The following is a 22,108-nucleotide window of genomic DNA, read 5'->3' on the forward strand; positions in this document are numbered from 1 at the left end:
ATTTAACTTCCTCAAATTTAACCAACTAGAGAGACACTCCCATTCTACCATCAGATTCTGGTTCCCTATACCTTCCAAATCTCTAAGCAGGGAAAACCTCACTAACACAGCATCTAGGCTGGGCTGCAGCTCAGTAGGAAGCACATGCTTAACATGTAGCAGGGTATCACGATAGTAAGCAGTATCAGAAAAAAAGTGCAAGTATATATATTTACACATGTGTACACACACAGACCTACATATATACATACATACACATATATTTACACACTTATGCATAGTAAATGCATTTGCACACAGCAATAGACATGGGAGAAAAAGCAACAATGATTTGATAACTGTGGTTAAACAAGAACAAAAAACATAACGGCAGGTTTAACAAGACCAAAACATCAGCCACTTCCATAAAACTGAATGGGTCACAACTCAACTCCAGGAGTGGATATAATACAACTAGGCCAAATCTGGCCACATTCAGATAACACCATAGTTGAAACCAAATCCCCCTGGAAACCCCAGTGTTGGGTTGGAGGGCTGAGCTGGTAGGGTAGACTGGTGGAGAAAATTGAGTCAAGTTATGCAATGTTTTTCTGCCTGCAGCCAGAAGGCCAGTCTGGGGGGGGGGGGGGAGAAGGGGGAAGCACAGGACACACGTCTCTGGCAGAATCACATCCCTGGGCCAAAAGGAAGCACTGGGAGGCCAGTCTTAGTGTTATACTCGCCTCTGTGTAAACATTGTCATCTCCCACCTGGGAGACAGACAGGGTGCCTGCCTCTTGCTAGGAGGTAACAAGCCCCAAGCATCTTCTCACCTAGATGTTTATTCCACTCTGGGATGGGCTAACTCAAACCGGGCAAGCCCAGGACACAAATAGTCATCAAGGAGATTGGCACTATATATGAATATTTCGAGATGAAACACTATGCTAGATTTGAACTCCTGGGCTGGGAGAATGAATCTCCCTGCCTCGATTTTTTTTTTTTTGGGGGGGGCGTTTCGAGGCAGGGTTTCTTTGTGAAACCCTGGCTGGCCTTGAACTCACTGAGATCCACCTGCCTTTGCCTCCGGAGTGCTGGGACTAAAGATGTATACCACCACTGAATTTCTTGAACAGCCTAGACTACTACAGCGCTAGGCACTGAGCCAGGTACTTTAAAGTGTTAAATCTTATACTCCAATCTTATAATGTTCCTTAACCATGCTACCACTGAGTTAGACTCCAGCCCTCCACAAAACGTCTTGTTTTCCAAGCATATTTTTGTATGTGCTAATAGCATGGTAAGTGACTTTGACCCTGGTAGGACAAACGGCCTTCTTGGGAACCTGCCCCTGCCTCCAGCCAGGCTCTCTCCTCCTCCCCCCTACAGACTGGAGGCCTGAGCAGTTGCTTCTTTTGTTAAAGTACTTGGTGGTTAGCTTTCCCAGGCAGGAGCCTCACTAACTTATAATTACCAACAATGCCCTGTGATTGGTTCTCTCATTACCCAAGGTAATACTTCTGAAGTCCGGGGTTCCATAAATGCTTGTGGTCTTAATGATACAAGGATATTAAGAGATCAGGGGGCTATCACTGGTCAAAGGCAGTGCAGGGGGGAGGGCAGTTTCAAAACTGGGGGCAGGAGAGCAGATGGCCGCAACAGAGGAGAGAGGAAGAGAGATGAAATACAATTCATTTGTTCGGTTTTTCACTTAGTGGCAAAAAAACATGCCGTGCTGAGACACACGACTGTGCCCACAATCCAGCTAGACAGCCAGCCACGCAAGGGGACAACAGTGGAGCCATGCTGTGCCCTTGTCTTTCCCCTGGGGGAGGGAGGAGGTGGGAAGACCAGGAGAAGAGTCTGCAGAAGTGTTTATTTGCAGGGCTGGAGGAGCGCTGTGACCCCTGCAGTTAGGGCAGGAAATCTCCCAGACAGGAGTGTATTTAGTGTGGGACAGGCAGAAGCTCAGCACTGCAGCCTCAAAGGCTGGGAAGAAGCTGTCTCCTTCATGCTTGATCACCTCCAGCTGACCTGAACTCTGGCCTCAGTTTCCCCATTGCACTTGAGAAGCAAAAAGGCAAAGACTTTGAGCTCTGTGGATGAAAGGCTGCCCCATCCCAGACCACCACTCCCTGTAAAATTGGGCGGATGACGCCTCTGCTCATTTTGGCTGGTGAGTAGCCCCATCTCATCTTTGAAGATGAAACACGCTCAGGCCTAATGAGGAGTCAGTTGGCTGAGGTGGAGTGGGACCTAGTCACCTGCCCAGCCTGGCCCCTCCCAGCCACAACACCCAGTCCAGGACACAGAACTGGAACCATTTCAGGCTTCTATTAGGGCACTCTACTAGTCCCCCTCTGTCCTGTCCCCTGGTCCTGACTGCCTCTGCCCTTAGCCACTTCACCAGCAGAGGTCAAGGTGAAGGGGAGCCCAGAGGCTCTGCAGTGCTCTTGGCTGCAGCACAGGGGATCTGAAAGTCACAGCAGCCCCACCTGCCCCTACTGTTGTCTCCAGCCAGTGTGCCCTTTGCTTTGGGGCAGTAAGCACCCCTGCATGCGCTGCTCTGCTCTCCTCAAGCTTTAAGGCAAAATGGATGATTGATTTCTAACAGGCAGCCAAGGAGGGAGGAGTAGCTGTGCTTGCAGCCTTCAAAATAAAGGATTCCTCAGCCTGTTCATCCTCCCATCCCGACTGCTACACAGACACCTTCTGCTCCTACTACCAGCAGGTCAGCAATGTGGTGAGCCCAGTGAGAGCCTGGGGCTCGGTAGAAGCCACACCCCTACTGGGTGAGGCTGCAGCCTGGCCTGAAGGTTCCTGGAGGCCATATAGTCTCTGCGCAGCCAGCCAGCCAGCCAACAGCCGCTTCTTTCTCATACTTCCCCTTTTTGTCACCTAAAGGTCTCTAGTATCCAGCTATGACAACCTACCTACCCAGGGTCTCCTAACCTGTCTGTGTCATCCACTTCTGTTTCCTGGAAAATACCTGGCACAGGACAAGGGATGTGTGTATGACCCCCACCTTCCTAGGAGACTGTAGCCTTGTAAAAACACTAAGACAAATCCCAAGGCAGGCGAAGGCAACCTTCCCTGCACGTTCTGAAGGGGAGTGTGTACCTGTACACGTGGGGGATTATCCTATCTTCTTAATGGTTCATTTGTGTTCATTAAGTAATTAATTCACTTATCTGATTTTCAGAGTGATGCCCAAAGGTTGGACTTCTGGATTGTTAATATCCAACCTCAGGAACGAGAGTTTTGAATCCCTGCCTTCCTGAATTAGAAGATCCCTATCTCCATCTTTATCCTGAGTCTCCAGGGATGGAAGAGTCCAGGAAGATCCACTTGGAAGCCCCCACAGCCACCTTGGTCGCTGCTCTGACACTAACCCCGGGGATGCACAGGCCTCTGCTAATTCCTAACCCATGACCTCCCAACCCAGCACACTTCACTGCCTTTCGGGAGAGCTGGTCAGGGCTTACAAGACCTTCTTTGGAAGAAAGGTCAAGGGCTAAGCCTTGGTCAAAATTAGTGGGAACAAGCAGGGAAACTAGGTATAGCTCTGGGCCCACAGTTTCACCTGCACCTATAGGCACAGGTGGGCAAGGGGACTAACTAAAGGCTTGGGAGAGATACTGAGCGCCTCCTCCCCACATAGAAGGTAGCCCGCTGGCCTCTGTCCTGGAGTGGCTTCTGGTTCTGGAAGGACTAGGAACCACAGGCCCCACAGGCTGTGCAATGGGGACAGCCCTGCCTTCCCCGTTAAATGAAGTAGCAGGGTCCTTCTTGGTAAAGGCAGGCAGGGGGTTGAGGTGCTTACCTTGTAGTCAAGCTCAGCGCTGGCCCTTGGCTGTTTCCCTTGGGAGGGTGGCAAGGTCTCAGTGCCCAGATACTGCCTGAGGGATGATGGTCTCATGAGGCTGAGGAGGTGGCTGAGTACGGCTAGCTGGGGAAAAAAGAGGAGACTGTGACTGAGTGTGTGTACAGCTCTGGGAGTTGCCCTCAACTGTGGCAGAGGGTCACAGCCAAGCTTCCAGGACCTGAATCTGCCTCTCACTTATGAGCTGTGTGTGTGACCTCCCTAAAATGGTCCACACTCCTTCCTAGGAGGAGGGCTGTGTATATGAGCATGTGTGTATGCACATGGGCACATGTATACACACACATATACACTTACATACACAAGCACGCACACATACACACACTTGCACACATACACACACACACATACACACACACATACACACAGAATACCTAGCACAGGGTGAGCCCTCCCTTAACTTGATGAAGTACGAAGCTCTCCCAAGACTAAGATTTACCCCAATTCCCTGGAAAAATCAAGAGTAAGAAAGAGATTCCCTCTGACATTGAGCAGGACCTCGGTGATCTGAGCAGGTCCTCAGTCACTGAGTGCTCCCCCCCCCCCACCTGCGCAGGTAGGTCCCTGGCCACCTGAGCAGCCCTTCGGCCGATAGCATACTCTCCCCTGTACCCCTTTTTTGTCACTTGGCTTGTTGCTGCAACATATTGAATTCACAGGAAAAGGATTGAACCTCTTCAATCCATAGCTTTGCCTGTGCCACAACCACAACCACTCTGTCTGCCTATCCCTAACTCCTCTGCATCTGTACCACGCTCTTCCCTCCCAGGAATGCCAAATGCCATAAAGAAGATATATATATATATATATATATATATATATGTATATATATATATATTCCACGATATAACACTATCAAGAATACCAACAGCTCTGTTTGTCTGAAACAAGGTCGCCCCTTGTGTCCCAAGTTGGCCTAAGCCTTGTGACCCCCTCACCTCTGCCTAAGTACTGGGATTACAAGCATGGACCACTGGGCCTGGCAATTCTTTTAATTTTTTTATTACATGTTATTTGTGTGCATACACGCATGTGTGCAAACAAGCCACAACAAACGCCCAGATGGTAGAGGATAGTTTGCAGGGGTCGGTTCTTTCTGGGGACTGAATTCGAGCCATCGAGCTTGGTGGCAAGCTCCTCTAGAGCAATGAGCCATTTCCCTAGCACATTCTGTTTTCTTCCTGGATGGGGTCCTTCCTCTGCAGACTAGGCTGGCCTCAAACTTGCAGCCATCTCCCTACCTTTGCCTCCTGAGCACTGGGATGCGTGTCTTGCCCAGTCTTTTTCTTTTTCTAAATGTTGGGAGCAGTGAGCCCCCAGATCCTGAAATTCTTGTAAACAACTTGTTTTCCTCTGCTCTGAGACAGCCTGCAGACCCTCAGGAGTTCCTGATGGCAGGGGAGTGGTTTCTGGTGGGTTTGACTAGGGCGTGGTTATCAGTTAAGGATCCCTATATAAGTGGCCCCTGGACACAATAAAGGGGGCATCCTTGGGATCAAGGATGACCTGTGTCTCTCTCTGTATCTGTGAGTCTTTGTGTGTTTCAATCTCCAGCCCCTTGCCTGGTTCACGAACTGTATGGTAGCACATGGAGTGAAGACGGCCGTGATGCGCTACACCTAAAAAGTCATACTATTTTCTTGTCCAACAAAATAGCCAATAATTCACTCTCATCCAGTATCTATATTCAGTTTTCTCAGTCAGAAACTTCCTTTCGGTGGGTCTTTTAGATGGGGATTTCCCTGCAAGGACGACAGAGGAATCTGGCTGATCTGTTAATCTACCAGGCACCCCACCCACCCCCTGTTTAGCTTTGAAGAACTGCCCAACCCCTCTGAACAAAACAGGCTTTGAAGCTAGCTCCTCCCCCTGGTCACACCAAACTTAGGGTCCCTGAAAGGACTGCCCAGATGCTGTAGTATGGCTGGGCCGAGGTAGGTAGGCCCCAGTCCTCGTCCCTCCAAGCCATCCATGTGCAACTCTAGGGATGGGGGAGGATGTGGAAGAATGGGCAGCATCAGGGTAGTTCAAGAGGACCGGCTCCTTAGATCTAGCAGGTGCATTGTGGCCACAGGCAAGAGGGTTGAGCCCCGAGCCCAGCTCTCAGCTTGAGCCCAGCCTGGTGGCACGCCACACCTGGCTTCCTCCTGTGACTCACCCCCCAGAGCACCTGCTCAGCACTTCAGCTGCCCTCAACCTCAGAAGCCCTGGAGAGCAGCTGGGCAGGGAGAGGAGGATGAGGAGCTGGTTGGTAGTCAGGTTGGCTTTGGCTCCTGGAAGGAGGCCAGGCCTTCTCTGCAGTGTGGAAAGACGGCAGCAAAAGCGGGGAGGAAGGATCTGGGCAGGGATCGGTTCCATCTGGGGCTGCATCGAGAGCAGTACTGCCTTGTGCCAGCCTTCGGGATAATTTTCAAAACAGCCCTGCCCTTTCGCACGCTGGAGGCTCGCTGCTCACAGCTGTGCAAGCACTGGGCTGCCCCGCATTGCCTGAAGACCACGCCCCCCAGAGTGACTAAAGGCCCGCCCCAGCAGAGCCAGGACTCTTCCTGCTCTTGGAGCTGGGAGCAGAGCGGGTAGGGAAAGCACAGACCAGGCTCACTTGCTCACTCTTATTTTTCCTCTCGCTCTAGGAAAGCAGGCTGGCGGTGCCTTAGTGCAATCTAGCATTCTGGTCTCAGATTTTCTTTTGTTTCCCGCATCGCCCCACCCCCACATACCACCCTCTCTCCAGGATGAAGTCTTCTCTAGTCCGCAAAGGTTCTGGAGAGGGAGGGTTAAGACCACACCAGCACCCTTGCCACCCCCACCCCCTACTTCCACTGCAGAGCGCCAACTCAGCAAACATTCAGCCCATTAGGGCAGACACCTCAGGGCAAGAAGTGATGATCACCCAGAAGGACAGGCCTCCACTGGCCTTGCCAGTCTCCTGGCAGGAGGAGATCCTGGCAAAGCAACTGTCTACACAGCATGTGTCTCCTGCTCTCAGATCCTGGCAGTGGCTCCAGTTTGCACAGGAGAGGTGGCTGTAAGGCAGGAGGAGGTCCCAAATGACCTGCTGCTGCTGCTGCTCTCTGGAGCCTGGTCCCTTCCGTGGTGTCTGAACAGAGGCATTGCAGAACTGGTCCCCCCTTGTGGAGTCCACTGTCACATCTAACCCACAGCCTATAGTATTGGTGTTTACCACCCTTGCCAGTCCCTACCCGGCACACCTTTTCCCTATGGCATCATCTACCCTCTTGCAGGCACAGAACTTGCATGCTTAGTGTCCTGACTTATTGTCAGCCCCCTCCCTGGCTGTGAGGTCAGTACTGTCTCCTGCAGTGCACAGGGCTAAGCACTATGCCTGGCACATGGCTGATGCTTATTAAGCAGTCATTAGACAAGCGAATGGCTAAATAGCATTAGGACTTCAGTTAACCATTTCCTAGGAGAGTCAAACTTTTGTATCCCCCTTAATTATGGGCACTCAAAACCCTTGCTTTCCAAATTTCAAGACATGATTTGAGGCTGAATGTGGTGGCGCATGTCTTTAATTCCAGCACTTGGGAGGCAGAGGTAGGTGGATCTCTGAGTTCAAGGCCAGCCTGGTCTATAGAGTGAATTCCAGGACAGGCAGGACTACACAGAGAAACCCTGTCTCAAAAAAGAAAAACCAAACAACAAAAAAGTTGCCAGACACGATGGCACATTCTTGTAAACTTTGGACTTGTGAAGCAGGGGCAGGAGCAAATCTCCAAACAGTGGTTGATAAGGATGGCTCGGAGGGTCAGGTGCTTGCTGCCAAGCCTGAATACCTCCCTTTGCTCCCTGGGTCCGACACTGTGGAAGGAGAGGACAGGGGAATGGACTCCTGCAGCTGTCCTCTGAACTCCATGTGGGCACTGTGGTGTGTGCACACACACAATAGTAAATACATATTTACAAAATGGTTCGCCTTGTTTCTGTGTTGCAAGAGGCTGGTTTAAGAAACAAACTCCGAGTTTCCTCCCAAACCTGTTCCACCTGTGTCTTGCCTGGCTGCTGAGAGGGTGTCTCCTTCCCTCCAAGTCTGGTTCCTGGAGGGCTCCCACCTACTCTCTGGAGCCCTGCTGGCTGTCCTTGGGAAGTCACCTAGCATCTGCCACACTCCAACGCTCTACCACTGCTACTCTTCCCCCTAGGCCAACTGCCCTGCACCCTCCTTACCCCTCCCTTCATCCTCAAGCACTTGGGTCTCAAAGGCTAGCTGGCTTTAACATGTTTACAGTTCAGATTCTGTCTCTCCTCTTGGCCTGGAAGCCCATAACTTCACCATGGCCTTAGGGCTCTGGCTGATGGAGCCCCCTCTTACCTACCCTGACCCCAGCCCCTGCTATTCTGCCTTCAGCCCTCTGCTCCAGCCACACTAGTCTCTGCGCTTTTTCTCCAAACCAAATGTCCTCCCTGGAGCCCCTGGGCCTTTGTGCTTCCTACTTCCTCCCCCCACCAAGGGTAGGTTTTCCTACAGTTCTGTGTGCAAACGTCCCTTCCTCTCCTCGCCTTTACAAAACCGCACCCACCCAATGCTGTTTTTCCTCTTCTGGGAAAAATTTTAAACTTTTTTCCCTATAGCACTTGTCATTCTCTGCAAGTTTGCCCCAAATGTTACTTCTTTCTCGGCGCCTCTGTTGGCCTGCTCGGACTAGGGACTAGCACGGGAGAGGAACTTCATTCAATTCAGCTCTTTTCCTGCCCAGACCAGACTCTAGAGCACACTGGGCCTGAGGCTAAACAGCGACTGTTTCTGAATATTCCCAGTATTCAATGGAACAACAGGGATGACTGGCCCAACCCCGGGACTCTCCGGGAAAACGCAAGTGCTGGGCTGCCGCTTTCTACCGACCTATTGTCTCTCCAGCCTGGCTCTCCACCTCGGTCCTGCTCCTGAGGCTCAGGCTGTGGCTTGAGACTGGGACAGAGGTGGGGGGAGGGTGGCAGGTTGGGTACTGAGAACCCCTCCCACCCACTTCAGACCCCAGGACTCTCTGCTTCTCTAAGAGTCAACCCCGGAAGTCCCTTCACAATGGTATAGGCTGCAAAGAGCCCGGGAAGGGGCTGGAGGGGTTGAGGTGACAAGTCCTGCAGTAGTCAATGGCACAATTCTAATCCTGGCTCCCCCTTCCCTGCTGTGTAGCTTCCCTGACTCAGTATCCCCACCCATAAAACAGGGACAGAGTAGCAGTTCTTCCGGCCCTAGGTTGTGAGGGAGGGAAGCGCTGTGAACAGTTCTCAGAACACAGTGAGTGCTGCTTGCACGGTAGACACAACTATTACAGGTGCACAACCAGAGCTGTGTGCACTCAGTGCAAGGGAGGTATGGGCAAGGCGGGGTCGTGGGTGGCTGGGGGTCAAAGTGGTCCTTCGAAGGCAAGTCTAAGGAAGATGGCTCTGACAGGCCAGCCAGGGAAGGAGAGCGCCTGGTGACTAGACATCAGGAAGAGACTAGCAGCGGAGTCTAAACACAGCTGCTGGGTCTTCCTCCCTGCAGAGGCACCGCTGACTCTCTCTCTCCTCAGGGCGGTACACTCAGCATGCAGGGACTCATCCCGAGACCTGGCTCAGGTACCTTCTCAGAAGTCTATCCTCAGGCAGTGTTAGTCACCCAGGTCACAGCGAGCTGGCTCACCCGCTTCAGGAGTCATCTGCAAGTGTCACACCTGGTGTCTGAGCGCGAGCCTGGGATCTGAGTTGCCTAGTCAGTGTATAAGGAGCAGACGGGTCCAGAATTGGGTTCCCGGTGGTCACAAGCAGGTAGGTGTAGGGGCCTTGAGCAGAGAAGCAGAGTCTGGCTCCACCTGCCTGACTGGCCTTGTGACCCTGGATTCTTGGTTGTTGCAGAGACCTCCTGAGCTGGCTCCCTAACTGACCAAGCAGCACCCACAGTTTGCCTCCCTCCTTGAGGCCCCTGCTGGGCTTCCCCTCACACTCCCTGCAGTCTTGGGCCAAGACAAACCACTAAGCCTTGAAATGCTCTCATGTTTGGGTCCCTGCTAACCCAGCTTCTGGGCCAGAGGTCCCAGGGACCTACCATCCCTAGAGTCCTGATTTTCTTTCCTTCTGTCAGTTCTCTATGGGGGCTTAGTGAGCTCATCTGGCCAAAGCCAATGCCTTCACAGCAGGCTTCCATAGCAGCCCTTGGGCAACCTGTCTGGTTGAATTTCAGCTGGCCCTGCTCCTGACTTCCTAACTTGTCTTCCCTTTTTTTTAAAAAAAATATTTTATTTATTATGTATACAATATTCTGTCTGTGTGTATGCCTGCAGGCCAGAAGAGGGTATGAGACCTCATTACAGATGGTTGTGAGCCATCATGTGGTTGCTGGGAATTGAACTCAGGACTTTTGGAAGAGTAGGTAATGCTCTTAACTACTGAGCCATCTCTCCAGCCCCTTGTCTTCCCTTCTTCAGTGACCTCCCTGGGGAGTCATCCCCTCCCAATGATGGTTTGCAGAGCACTCTTTCCTTGGGGACCTTGACACTCACCTGGCTATCTCTTTATCCCATAAATTACATTACCTTCCTGGTGTGGGCCAGGCCCGAGAGCAAGTAGACACCACTGGTTCCCGACTCAGGGGCCCCAGATTCCGCCTGGGAACAGGGGTGTGGGGAAGACAATGCAGCAGACACCAAACAAGTAAGGGACAGACAGGGCCAGGAGGCCTCCTTGAGATGGCACCTCAGCCAGAGTAGGAATGGCAAGCTCCTGCCATGCTAGGGCTAGGGCATATGTATGCCAGGTTAAGGGGGAGTGGGGAGCTGAAGACAGAGTCAGGCCCAACCCCCTCCTTCCAACCAAACCAACTGACACCTTTCTTAGCTCCCTCACAAAAGCCTGGATTTGACTCTAGCTAGCTGGCTTGGTGATGTGCTGGGCGTGCCTTTGCCTGTGTACCTGGCCTCTTAAGTGTTGTTGAACCTGGCCTCTTAAGTGTTGTTGAACCAGGCATTTGGGGTGGGGGTGGGGTGGAGACATGACCCTGAAACTGCAAGAATGAATCCAGGAAGATCCCTAGTGGAAGCAAGAGGCTTTCAACTTCCCCATCTTATTCTTGGAGCCTCAAGAAGGCCATGGCTTCTGACCTGAGAGGCAGGGTCAGAGCTCCTCAGAGAGAAGAATCCGGGAAGAAGCCTGAACTCACCCCTGCTGCCCCAGGGATGCCTAGCCCTGTAGTGGGGGACTCTGGTAGGAGCTTAAAAACTTAATAGTGTTTCTTTCCATCTTGATTGTTCTTCTGTCATGGAACCAGGGTTTGGGAAGTGAAGAGTGGGAGGTTCCTAGGTGCTGGGAAGTGAGCTCTGTTCCTCTGTAAGGCAGAGCGCGCTCTAACTGCTGACTCATCGTTCTAGCCCGGTCAGTGTTCTTCAAGGATGTGGCCCCTGGAAGGGAGACCATGCCCAGTGGACGGTCCCACATCAATGTGTATACGGGCTATAAATGAAGTTAGGAGGGTAAGGATGGTCTGGGAAGCTTTAGGGCAAATAGGAGGAGATATGTTGCATGCATGTATGGAATTCTCAAAGAATAAAAATATATTAAAACCAAACAAACAAACAAACAAAAAAACCCCAAAACATTTCAGACCAAAGCTGGGATGGTAGTACATTTGTAATTCCAGCACTCTGAAGCTGGGAGACTAACAAAACAAAACGTTGACAAAAGAAGCGGAAATAATAAATTTTATGGTATGTATATTTTACCATAATTCATTAACTGTAATGCAGGCTCCGTATTCACAGATCTGGTCAATTCCTAGCGCCTAGGACAAGGCAAACTACTATTTTTCAGTGGCAGAATTTAAGTGTTGTGAGTGAGCCGCCACACCAGCCTCACCCAGGCTGGTCTCTAAGTCCCAGGCTCAAGGAATCTTCCTGTCTCAGCCTCCCCTGTAGCTGGAAACACAGCCTCACCAGCTGTTTGCTTGCCACACTGATAACAGAGCCCCGGGCCTCACACAAGTTAGGCAAGGGCTCTACCACACACTATCCCCCTAGCCCCAGGAAGCTGAGGGAACCATTCAAATCCAGGTTAGGTGTGGGGATGGTCTCTCTGATTACAGCTCAGGTGTAAGCAGGTTATGGGGAAGAGGGGTCGTGGCCCACCAGAGGCCTTCCTGGTCCTGCTGAGGCAGACTCACCTGGGTTTTCTCTCCCCAGAGAGGAAGTGCCTCTTGCTGACCCAGCATCCGGGCAATAACTGTGAGGCTCAGTTGGCTTCGAAGTAGCCTGAGAGAGAGAGCAAGAATCAGAGTGGTGTAGGCTGGAGGTCAGGGGGCCTCTGAACATTCTGGAAAGACAAGATATCCAACAAGCGAGGATAATACATTTTTCCTCGGAGTTGTAACCCCCTCAGATCTGTACGTATCTGTAGATCTGAATGGGTGAAAGGTCTGCTCCAAAGCGGACCAACATTCCTTCCTTTGCGTAACAAACGCATACAGACAGCGACAACACCAGGTGTGTCTCTGTGACAGCGCATAGCGTGCAGGAGACCCTGGGGACTGGGCCATAAACAAAGTAATAACTGAAGAAGAAAAACGCAGTGACTGAAGGCATAAAACAACTAAGGAGGAAAATACGCAGATAGAGGGGAAAAAGCAACCGGAAGAAAAACACATTCCCGTCTCTGTTCTCTTTGTCCTGCCCAGTGCACTGCCTCTCAAATTTCAAAGGACTTCAAGCAGGGTGGATGATTAGCCCCTTGGGACCAGGCTTTATTGTCTTTTTTTTCCACCCACTTTTCAGAAAACTTTTCTTTGGGATTCCCCTCCTACCATTCTGAGGAGCCATTTTATGCACCTGAGAGCGACTCAGCCACTGAAGCAGCCTCTGGGTCTCGGCTGGAACAGTTAAGAGAGTATAACTTCGTGTGGGGCAGCTAATGTGACAGGTGTCACCTTATAGTGCTGACTGTCCTCCTGTCTCCCAGCTGGACAGCCTTCATGGGGGCCAGCAAAGAGAACAAGGGAAAAAGAGCCCCGGGAATGCCCAGAGCCAGCTACCCCCAGTTTCTAGACCATTTGCTCCCTGAGCTGCTCTTGAGCCTGCATGGGTCTCCTGCTCCAGTCAGCTGAGCCGGGCGGGGGGCCTGAGGCCAGCAGTAAGGCAATGCTTAGTCAGTGTTGACTCAGGACTGAGCCCTCTTCTAGTCAGGAATAAAGGCCCCAGTGGGCTTCAGATGTTGACGCTTGGGTCCTTAAGCACTTTGGAGAGTAAAGAAGGGAGGAAGAAACCAGAGGGTGGGGCTGAGAGTTGTCCTGGGACCTTTGAGACTAGGTGACAGGACAAACTTCTCAGGTCAAACTCTCAAGCCACAACTCTGTAATTAATCACCTGAGCCTTGCTGGGGAGATTGCAACATGTCGTTCCATGTCTCTGCACACACTGGTCTGCAGGCAGCAGGCAGCCCCTTGAAAGGATTTATTTGTTTATTCTGATGAGGACAGAACCCAGAGCCTTACACTTGCCAGGCAGGTGCCATGCCACAGAGTTTCATTCTCTTTTGTTTGTTGTGTTTTATTTTGTCTTGGTTGGTTTGAAGACAGGGTTTCTCTGTGGAGCCCTGGTTATTTTGGAACTAGTTCTGTAGACCAGACTGAAACTTAACTCACAGAGATCCGCCTGCCTCTGCTTCCCCAGTGCTGGGATTAAAGGCGTGCACCACTGCTGCCTGGCCAGAGCGCCATTCTTATCTCGTCTGGAGGGACTTGTCACTGCACTGTGCTAAGTAAACTCACCCAGCTGGCTTTCGAGTGTTACCGTCTTGAATCATGCAGGGGAGTAAAATGAAGAGAAGGGAAGCAGAGAAAGGCCTAGACGTGAAGCATGGCGGGAACATGTGTCTGGGTTGGACTCTGAGAGAAGAAGGGCTCACAGGTCATAGTCCTGATGGAGGGACCCCTGTCGGTGCCCTCAGTCACATCTCTGGAAAGACATGAGGACCAGAAAGACCAGATGCAGGCCACAGCGGGCGCTAGGAAATGTCTCCTTAAGGAGGACTTCTGGAGGCAGGATGAAGCCTGGTCACTTCAGTGGATAGTGATGGCTCCAGAGCACTGTTCCCAGGGCCACACTTGCCTTAGCAATGGGAGTGCCAGGAGTCTAGGCAGCCTCCACCCAGCAGAGAAGATTGTGATCAGCCTGGGGGCCTGAGCTCTTCGTGCTATGTTGATTTTTCTTAAGTAACAGTCAAAAAAATCAGAAGAATCAACAAAGCACGAGGTTCTTGATTTAAAAGAAGAGCAGCAGGTGGTGCTGACGACACCCTTCTGAAGGGCTCTGGTGGAAAGCACAAAGGGCCACTCGGAGATGGGAGAAGACCATGAAGTGCTCATATAGCTCACAGGAAGGGTCATGACCCCTTTGGAAAACTAAAAAGATTAACTGAGGACAGACCTACACCTACCCCGTGTTTCTGAGGTTAAGTCCTACTCCCGTGTAGACAGGTACGAGAGAGGTACTCACAGCAGAAGCACCCCGATAAACAGACGGACCAGTAGCTCCATAACCACCTCCACATGTTCTCTTCACTGCTATGGGGGAAGATGGCGGCTACAGAAGGAAGTCAGTGTGAGAATTCATTTACATCAAGTCTGAAATGGAGTGCTGGAGGTCGGGGTCCTGGTGGCCCCGGGGTTGCTCAAGCTGTCCTTTCTTTCCCAATTTGGGTGTTAGTTTCATGTGTTTGACTTGGGAAAACTCCACTGAGACATAGGCTCAGTGGTCTGTTTGTACGCTGTAGTTCAACAAAGCTATTATACTAAAAGGAGATTCGGCTGGAAGGAGACTTGGTTTGTCAGATTTAGCAAATTAAAGTCTAGGATGCCCTGTTAAGCACAAATTTCAGATAAAGAATCTGTTTTTCGTTCTGTTTTAAAAGAATGCTGTGTTATGTGTTGTATTTGTATTGCATCTGGCAAATGAAGGGGAAACCAGCCAGCCATTCTGCCATTTTTGACTGGGAAGACAGAATTCCGCCTGGTTTTAGCCTTGACCTCTTTCTGCAGGGCTATGCTGGGAGCTCCCAGGGCTCCCCAGGACTCCGAGAGCTAGAGTGAGCACAGAGAGGCAGCTGCCATCTGAGCTGACACAGGATGGTGAATCAGAAGCCCCTATCCCTGCTCCTCCACGGCCCCGGGTCTATGCTCTGTCTGAAGCCCAGCTTCCTCCTCATCAAGGCCTCGACCCTCTGTGGCTTGCCTGTAGCTAGGACCTGTTTTCCAGCTGTTCCTGGGCTCTAGGATCCTGCAGCAGCTGGGCCCAGACACAGTGGGAGGTAAATGGCTCCTCTAAGCTGCCGTGCTACAAAACCTACTGCCAGAGTCAGGAGTCCTGCATCTGGGCTTCATTAATCCCCCCCCCACACCAAGGCCCACAGAGGGTGGGGAGGGGCCAGCCAGAGAGAGGGCTAGAGCTGACAGGCCTCACAGCAGGACGGGGGGGGGGGGTCCAGAGCGAAGGGGCGGGTGAGTGTGTGGGGTGTGGTGGGGGGGTCACAACAGGGCTGTAATCTAGAAAAAAAAAGCCCCAACAACAACAAAACAAAAAACCAAAAACAAAGAGCAGGCAACATTGAGGGGTGAGTGGATGTACGGAACCCACATCTAAGAGCTGAGCCCCCCATGCTGGCGCTGCCTGTCTGCTGCCCACAGCCTTCCTGACACGTCTTCCTGAATTCCCAGTCCCGCAGAGAAACAGGGACAGGGGCCACTTTTAATTTGACAGACTGCGAGTTTGAAAGGGAAAAAGCACAGAGGACCCACCCAAAATGCCACCCCAGCTGTGCAGGGGGCAAGCAGAGAAACCCTGCCCAGACTGTTGGGCTCTTTTTCTCCACAGAAATTGCCTAACTCCACCTGGCAAAGCTTTTCCAGAACTCAAACCAGGCAAGGAAAGAAAGATGCAGAAGCCACTGGAGTCCTCCCAGCAGATGTCATATAAGGCGATGGGCTCCAGCACAGCGCTCAGGCCAGGCCAGGCCAGTGCTGGACTCTGTCCCGCCCACCTCCCAGAGGCCTGTAAGACCAGGACACTGGATCAGCACACAGAGGCACCCAGGGCACTAGAAAATCGGGAAATGAGGTTTTCTAAACCTAGCCCAGAGGATTTGGGTACTTTGCTTCCAGTCTGCCGCTGTCTGGGCAGCTCTCACAAGGGATTGGGCGCCCTGCAGGAGCACCCAGGAAGGCAGAGTGTATGCCACTGTGATGTTAGGATAAAGACATGAGCCAGCACAGCACCCCTTCCACCCCCCAGTGCTCTGCCTTCACTCCCTGGGAAGGGAACCAGGCCCTGCTGAGGCTGAACTGCCCTAAAAGGCTACCAGGCATCTGGCCAAAGGCGTGAGCTGCCTTTTCCAGTGCGTCCAGGGCAGCCCAGCATGCAGCAGTCTTAGCCTGTTCCTCTAAGGGAATGCTGCCTGACACCTGGCTGTGTGCTGCCTGGCATGGCCTACATCTCCAGGGCCACACACACCTGTCAGACCACTGGCTCTTTGGTCCATGATGGGAATCATCTTTTTCTGATTTTGTTTTTGTTTTTCTCAAAACAGGGTTTCTCTGCGTAGCCCTGGCTGTCCTGGAACTTACTCTGTATACTAGGATGGTCTTGAATTCAGAGATCTGCCTGCCTCTGCCTCCTGAGTGCTGGGACTACAAGCGTGTGGCACCTTTAATCAAGATAACTTGGTGGGAGCTATCTTGCATGTGAGTGTGCTCCCAAAGCAGGAAGAACCAGGGTTTGAGCGTAGCGGGTTGCGCAATCTTTCCCAATGCCTGTACTCCCACCCTGCCTGCATCCGCAAGCCCACGGCCATCATGCAGCCTGGTTTTCCATTGGTGTTTGTACAATCCCATGGGGGTGGAGGAGGCATGCACGATGCGGCCTGGAGGAGAGGGATACGGTGACCGCTGACCGAGGAAAAGGATGGCCACACGGCCAGATGAAGCTACAACCACTCACATCGCCAGGGAGCTGGTCCCCAAGATGCCTGTGAGCACAGCATGCCAGTCTCGCAGGAACGCACTGCATGGGCCATCTCCAGCAGCGTTCAGAAACAGGCGAAGAACCAGTAAGATGGAAGAACACCAGGGAAGTGGTTTCCTCTGCAGAAGGAATAACCAGGGGACATTCTGTCCAGACACTGGGTAGTAGGGCACAGATGGCAAGTCCCTGAGCACTCACCTATGGTACGTGTCCTTTTCTTCAGGCAGAATTACAAGTAAACAAAAAGGCATTTATAGACAATGGGCACTTAAGCCAGAGCCCTGGACTCAGGCATCATTCAAAGCTGTGGCCCTTCTCAAGGGTTCAATTTCCATCCCAGAAGCCAACATCTGCCTTCTGAGCTGGTCCAGTCCACTCACTGGATAGACAAAGGAAGTTCTTCCTACATTTTGCCAAAAATCTGCCCTTCTGGGACTCTGACCAGGCTCCTGGAGTCTGCTCTGGGAGCCATCTGGCGGGTAGGGCTGTCCCTATCCTTGAAATCACTGGCTGTACTTAGATGGCTCTGCCTCCTGCAGGCCCGACTGCCTCACTTTTCCATCTTTTTGACCATTCATTCTCCTCTGTGTCCGTGGACGGCCCTGGTTCTCTGCTCGGACGGGAGGCTGGTGCTCATTTTCCTGGCAGTCAGCAGACTGAACCCACGTCCTCTGGCTTTTCTTCCTTTCACATGTCTTCCTGTCAAACCCCATTCATTTCTCAGACCCTGTTCTTAATCGTACAGCAGGGCCTCTTTTTCCAGCTTAGCCCTTCATTACCGTCGGCGGAGAGCTTCTGGAATCTTCAATTTGCTGTCAGTTATAGTCATGTTGTCTATGAATCTAGCCATTGTTCTGCTAAACGCCTCATCCAGGACCTTGGCTTTGCTCCATCCAGAAGCCCCACTAGTAAAGTTTGTGAACTAGGTGGCCACAGGAGACTGCCCTGCAGGTGAACTCATCAGCTTGTGCTCCTATGTTGTGCCCAGGATGTGATGACAGCTTTATCAAATGCCCTAGGAATCTCCAGACAAGCACTCCACGGTCCCCTCCGGAAGCTCGTGCAGTATGATGTACTTTCCGAAGTATATACAGTATGGTGTCCTTTCTGAAGTATATACTCACCCACCACCCCTAGGAATGATTTAAGGGGGCCTACTTCCCAGAACCTCCCGATGAAGGACCTGTACTGCAGGTGGGGTGTCTGGTGTCTGTGTGTGTAAGTGTGTGCCCACGTGTGCATGCGCACGTGTGCGCTCGCTCCTGCCCGGGGAGGGCAGAGGAACTTATCCTCCCTCCACACTGTCACAGCTGTCATATGTCACTTCCACACTGAGGCTTCAGCGCCCTCCAGCCACTTCTGATTCCATATATAAAGCCGTTCTTCTTTCCACAAAGAAGACAGAAATGAGGAAGGCTGAAGTGTTGAAGCTTCTCTATCAGTCTCAAAATAGCACTCCTCACTTCAAAGCCAACTGCGCAGGTGCAGGAGCAGACCGTCTGGCGGCCCTTGGCAGTCTCCGGCAGTCCCGCCTCTGACCCAAGCTACCTGCTTTGCTTTGTGCTCAGCTTTCCAGTTCTACATCTTGCGAACCTAAGGTCATTGGGGAGCAGCGCTGAACTCCAGAGGTCCAAGGGCCTGTACTCTAGACACCTCCCCTGTGCTCTTCCTGCCTTATCTGCACAGAGCTCAGTACAGGGTCTCAAAGCTGCCACAGCCACCTTGCCTTTAGAACCTGGGGCACAGCACCTCACTGCCTCTGTGATCCTCTAGTAGCCAGAGGCATGCTGCCCAGCCTCAGGAGCACCGCCACCAGTGGGCTTTCTCATTCTCCTAGCTCAAGGCACAACAAAGTCAGCTAACCAATAACCCCTAGGTGTGAGGGATGCCAGCCCTAGCCAGTCAGTCAGCTGAAGAGAAGGGGGAAGGGAGCCTTTGAAGCAGATGGCTGCAAAATTTTAGTATATGGCAACTATGTGGGAGTGCATGGGAGGATTTGAAGGGGCACAGATAAGATTATGGGGGAGGCAGTATGGAAAAGTAAGCACAAAGGCCCTGGAACACTAGTCTGGGTTGCTGGGTTTGTAGACCAAGGGGAAGGATTTTTTTTTTAGTTTATGCATATTAGTGTTAAGCCTGCATTTATGTGTGTGCACTACATGTGTGTGTGCCTCGTTCTTAGAGGTCAGGAGACCTCTGATTCTGATACTGGAGTCACAGATGGCTGTGAGCTGCCATGTGGGTTCTGGGACACCAGACCTAGGTCTCTCTGCAGGAGCAGCAAGGGGTTTTAACTCTCAGCCATCTATCCAGGGTATCCATGCCCACTCTGAAAGGATCTTCAGCAAAGGTGGGAACTGATAGTGTATGGGAAGGAAGCTCACGTTCCTGCAGAGTGGCCGGTGGGTTATTTGAAAGACAGCGGGACTTGCCAGGAGGAACTAGCTGTAGGGTGGTGGGGTGCTGGAGTACAGCTTTCTCCAGAGAGGATGGAACTGTCAGGATCTCGAATTAGGGGTCTGGTGGGAAGGAGAGAGGTGGAATTGTAGGGCGGGAGTGGGGACACTCAACAGTGGTCCTGGTCCGTCACAGCTCTGGACTCGGCTGAGGGCCTAGGGAAGGCTGGACAGCAACTTACAGGATGGGCGTCTGCAGTCAGGGGCTCCACTTCATGAGGCCACGTGGTTTGGGGGCAGGTAAATGAATAAAAAAAAGGAAACATGATTGCTCCTAGGTATGATGGAGGAGAAGGTAGATACGTGGGAGAGTATAGCCAGAGGCAGGCACATCTGGGAGAGTCCAGAGTGCTCAGGACCAGACTGAGTTCTGCCATGTGAGGGGAGGGGGAAGGGGAGAGAGGAGAGCCAGGTGCAGCAGACAGGAGGCCCAGAGTAGAAGGAAAAAGACCACATAAACCAAAATGGTTGGAGTATATAGGGAAGGGAAGCCCAGACCCCCAGGACTGGAGAGTTCAGGGTAGGGGGTGGGGTGTGTTAGCCAGGAGAACCCTGTAACAGGTAGGGATGGAAGGATGCAGGGAGAACCTGGTGGCTAATATCCACTTTGATGAGCTAAACAAGCTGTTTGTCCTCAGCTGCTTGTCCCAGGCTTGAAACCTAACAGAAAGTCTAAAGCAGAAGCAGGAAGGGCAAGAGGCACAGGGACTGATCTAGAAACCAAGTGCTAGGTGGAGCTGAGAGCAGCAGAGGTGGACCCTCTGGTCCAGCAGCAGACATGAGCAGGAGCACAGCTGGAAGGAGGAGGGGCCAGAGAAAACGCCCGGGCACCCTGGCACCTGTGCATGTCCCTGCTTTGTTCCCTATACTCAGATCTGCTGGTTGTGAAACTGCTTCCTTCCAGGCTGCCTGCATTTCTTCACCAGCTACCTCCTTGGGGGGGATCAGGGAGACTAAACTTTCTTGGTTGGCCACTTCAAACTGAAAAAGATGCTGAGAGGATACTGGTGTGGGTGGGAAGATCCAGAATTCACTGGGCCAATAGACAGTAGGCTTCAGAGGTCCAAGGATAAACCTCGTTCAGGAAAAGCCTGGCTGGGGCTGATGTCCTATCATTACAGCTGTCCTTATGATTCCTCCTGAGGAAGGAATCTAACCCACCCCCACCCCACCTCTGCCCACCCAGACAGGGTTTCTCTGTGTAGCCCTGGCTGTCCTGGAACTCACTCTGTAGACCAGGCTGGCCTGGAACTCAGAGATCTGCCTACCTCTACCACTGAGTACTGGGATTAAAGGAGTGTACCACCACAGTCCTTTGGATCTAACTCTTGGGAGCTGGGACAAAGGCATATTCCCTCCAGTCGAGGGAGACACAGTGAAGGAATTTCACCAACACAGGATGGCCAAATTTGAGGAACTCTTGCGACTCCTTAACAACAAATGAATAACCAAACAGACAAAAAGACATAGCACCAGAGCAAAGCAAAGCAAAGCAAAACAAATGGCATTCACTTATATTTCCTGTACTTACAGAAGATTTTTGACATTCTGATCCTTTTAAGGGCTGAGGAGACAAGACAGTTCTCCTGGCAGATTGCTGCCACTCACTCATAGGAAGAGGGGACAGTTAACAAAAGAACCACCACATTTCAGCTGCAGAGGAAAAAGAAAACAAACAAACAAACAAACAAAAAAACCAAAAACAAAAACAAGTAAGGTCCCAGAGTGCCCCAAGGAGGGGCTCATCTAAAGAGCTTGAATAGAGGAGGGTCTCTAACGTGGTGACAGGTGGGCAGAGCCTACCATGATTGAGAGTGGGCATCTCCAGGTAATCAAAGAGGATGCTCTCAGAGACCCACCTGCCTCTGCCTCCCAAGTGCTGGGATTAAAGACATGGGTTTGAGTTAGATCCCCAGAGCCCACAGATGAAAGGATTCAAGTTCGTTCTTGTGCACATGTGCACATGCATACACACACACACACACACACACACTATAAATAAGTGTAAATAAAATGAAGAGATAAAAAGTGATTCTGGATAAAACAAACAAAAACAGGAAGGCCATAACATTTGGAAGAGACGAACCCAAAAGACAAGGCTGCTCACGCTTATACTGATCTAAATACCTTGAGATTTGTCCCCTCCGGCAACGTTGCATTTTACATATATTTTTGTTTCACTTGTTTGCTTGCTTGAGACAAGGTCTCATATAGCCCAGGTTTGCTTCAAACTCACTAGGTAGCAAAGGCTAGCCCAGAACTCTATCCTCTAACTGTACTTTGCAAGAACTAGAATTACAGGGCTTTGACACCCCACACCGTCTTTTTTTTAACTTGGCTTTGTGAGACAGGGTCTCATGTAGCCCCGGTGGCCTTGAACTTCTGCCTCAGCTTCCCACATGCTGGGATTATATAGACTAGTTCTCTCACCCTCACTTCACCTAACGTTGTATACCATTATAGGCTGTTCCCCGGTTAGCATTGTTTCACTGCCCTTTCTTCTAATACCTCCCCCCCACACCACCACGTTTACAGGGCAAGCATCCTACCAACTTGGCCATATTCCAGGCCTCCTCTTTCTTGTTTTTGTTTGATTTTCTTTTCTTTTCTTTTTTTTTTTTTGAGACAGGATCTCACTATATAGTCCTGGCTGGCCTGGTACTCACTCTGTAGACCAGTTTGGCCTCAAACTGCCTGTCACTGCTTCTCCAGTGCAGGGGTTATGATCACGAGCCTCCACTGGCTAGCCAAGTCTGCATGTTCATGTGGATGTGTGTGTCTATGTCCGGGAT

The 22,108-nt window shown here is 51.5% G+C and overlaps 1 protein-coding gene across 2 annotated transcripts in view; it reads right to left on the reverse strand.

The window, feature by feature from the left end:
- The window catches only part of Fam178b (family with sequence similarity 178 member B), a 98,067-nt gene that overhangs the window by 10,866 nt on the left and 65,093 nt on the right, over window positions 1-22,108 (reverse strand). For both annotated transcript variants that reach the window (XM_038343572.1, XM_038343571.1), the window contains 2 exons: window positions 12,015-12,102; window positions 3,803-3,928 (listed from right to left, as the gene is read on the reverse strand). In XM_038343572.1, coding sequence (XP_038199500.1) covers window positions 3,803-3,928; window positions 12,015-12,102 — 214 coding nt within the window. The remainder of the gene's footprint in view (window positions 1-3,802; window positions 3,929-12,014; window positions 12,103-22,108) is intronic.

The sequence above is a fragment of the Arvicola amphibius genome, chromosome 9, assembly GCF_903992535.2.
Source record: "Arvicola amphibius chromosome 9, mArvAmp1.2, whole genome shotgun sequence".
Taxonomy (NCBI): domain Eukaryota; kingdom Metazoa; phylum Chordata; class Mammalia; order Rodentia; family Cricetidae; genus Arvicola; species Arvicola amphibius.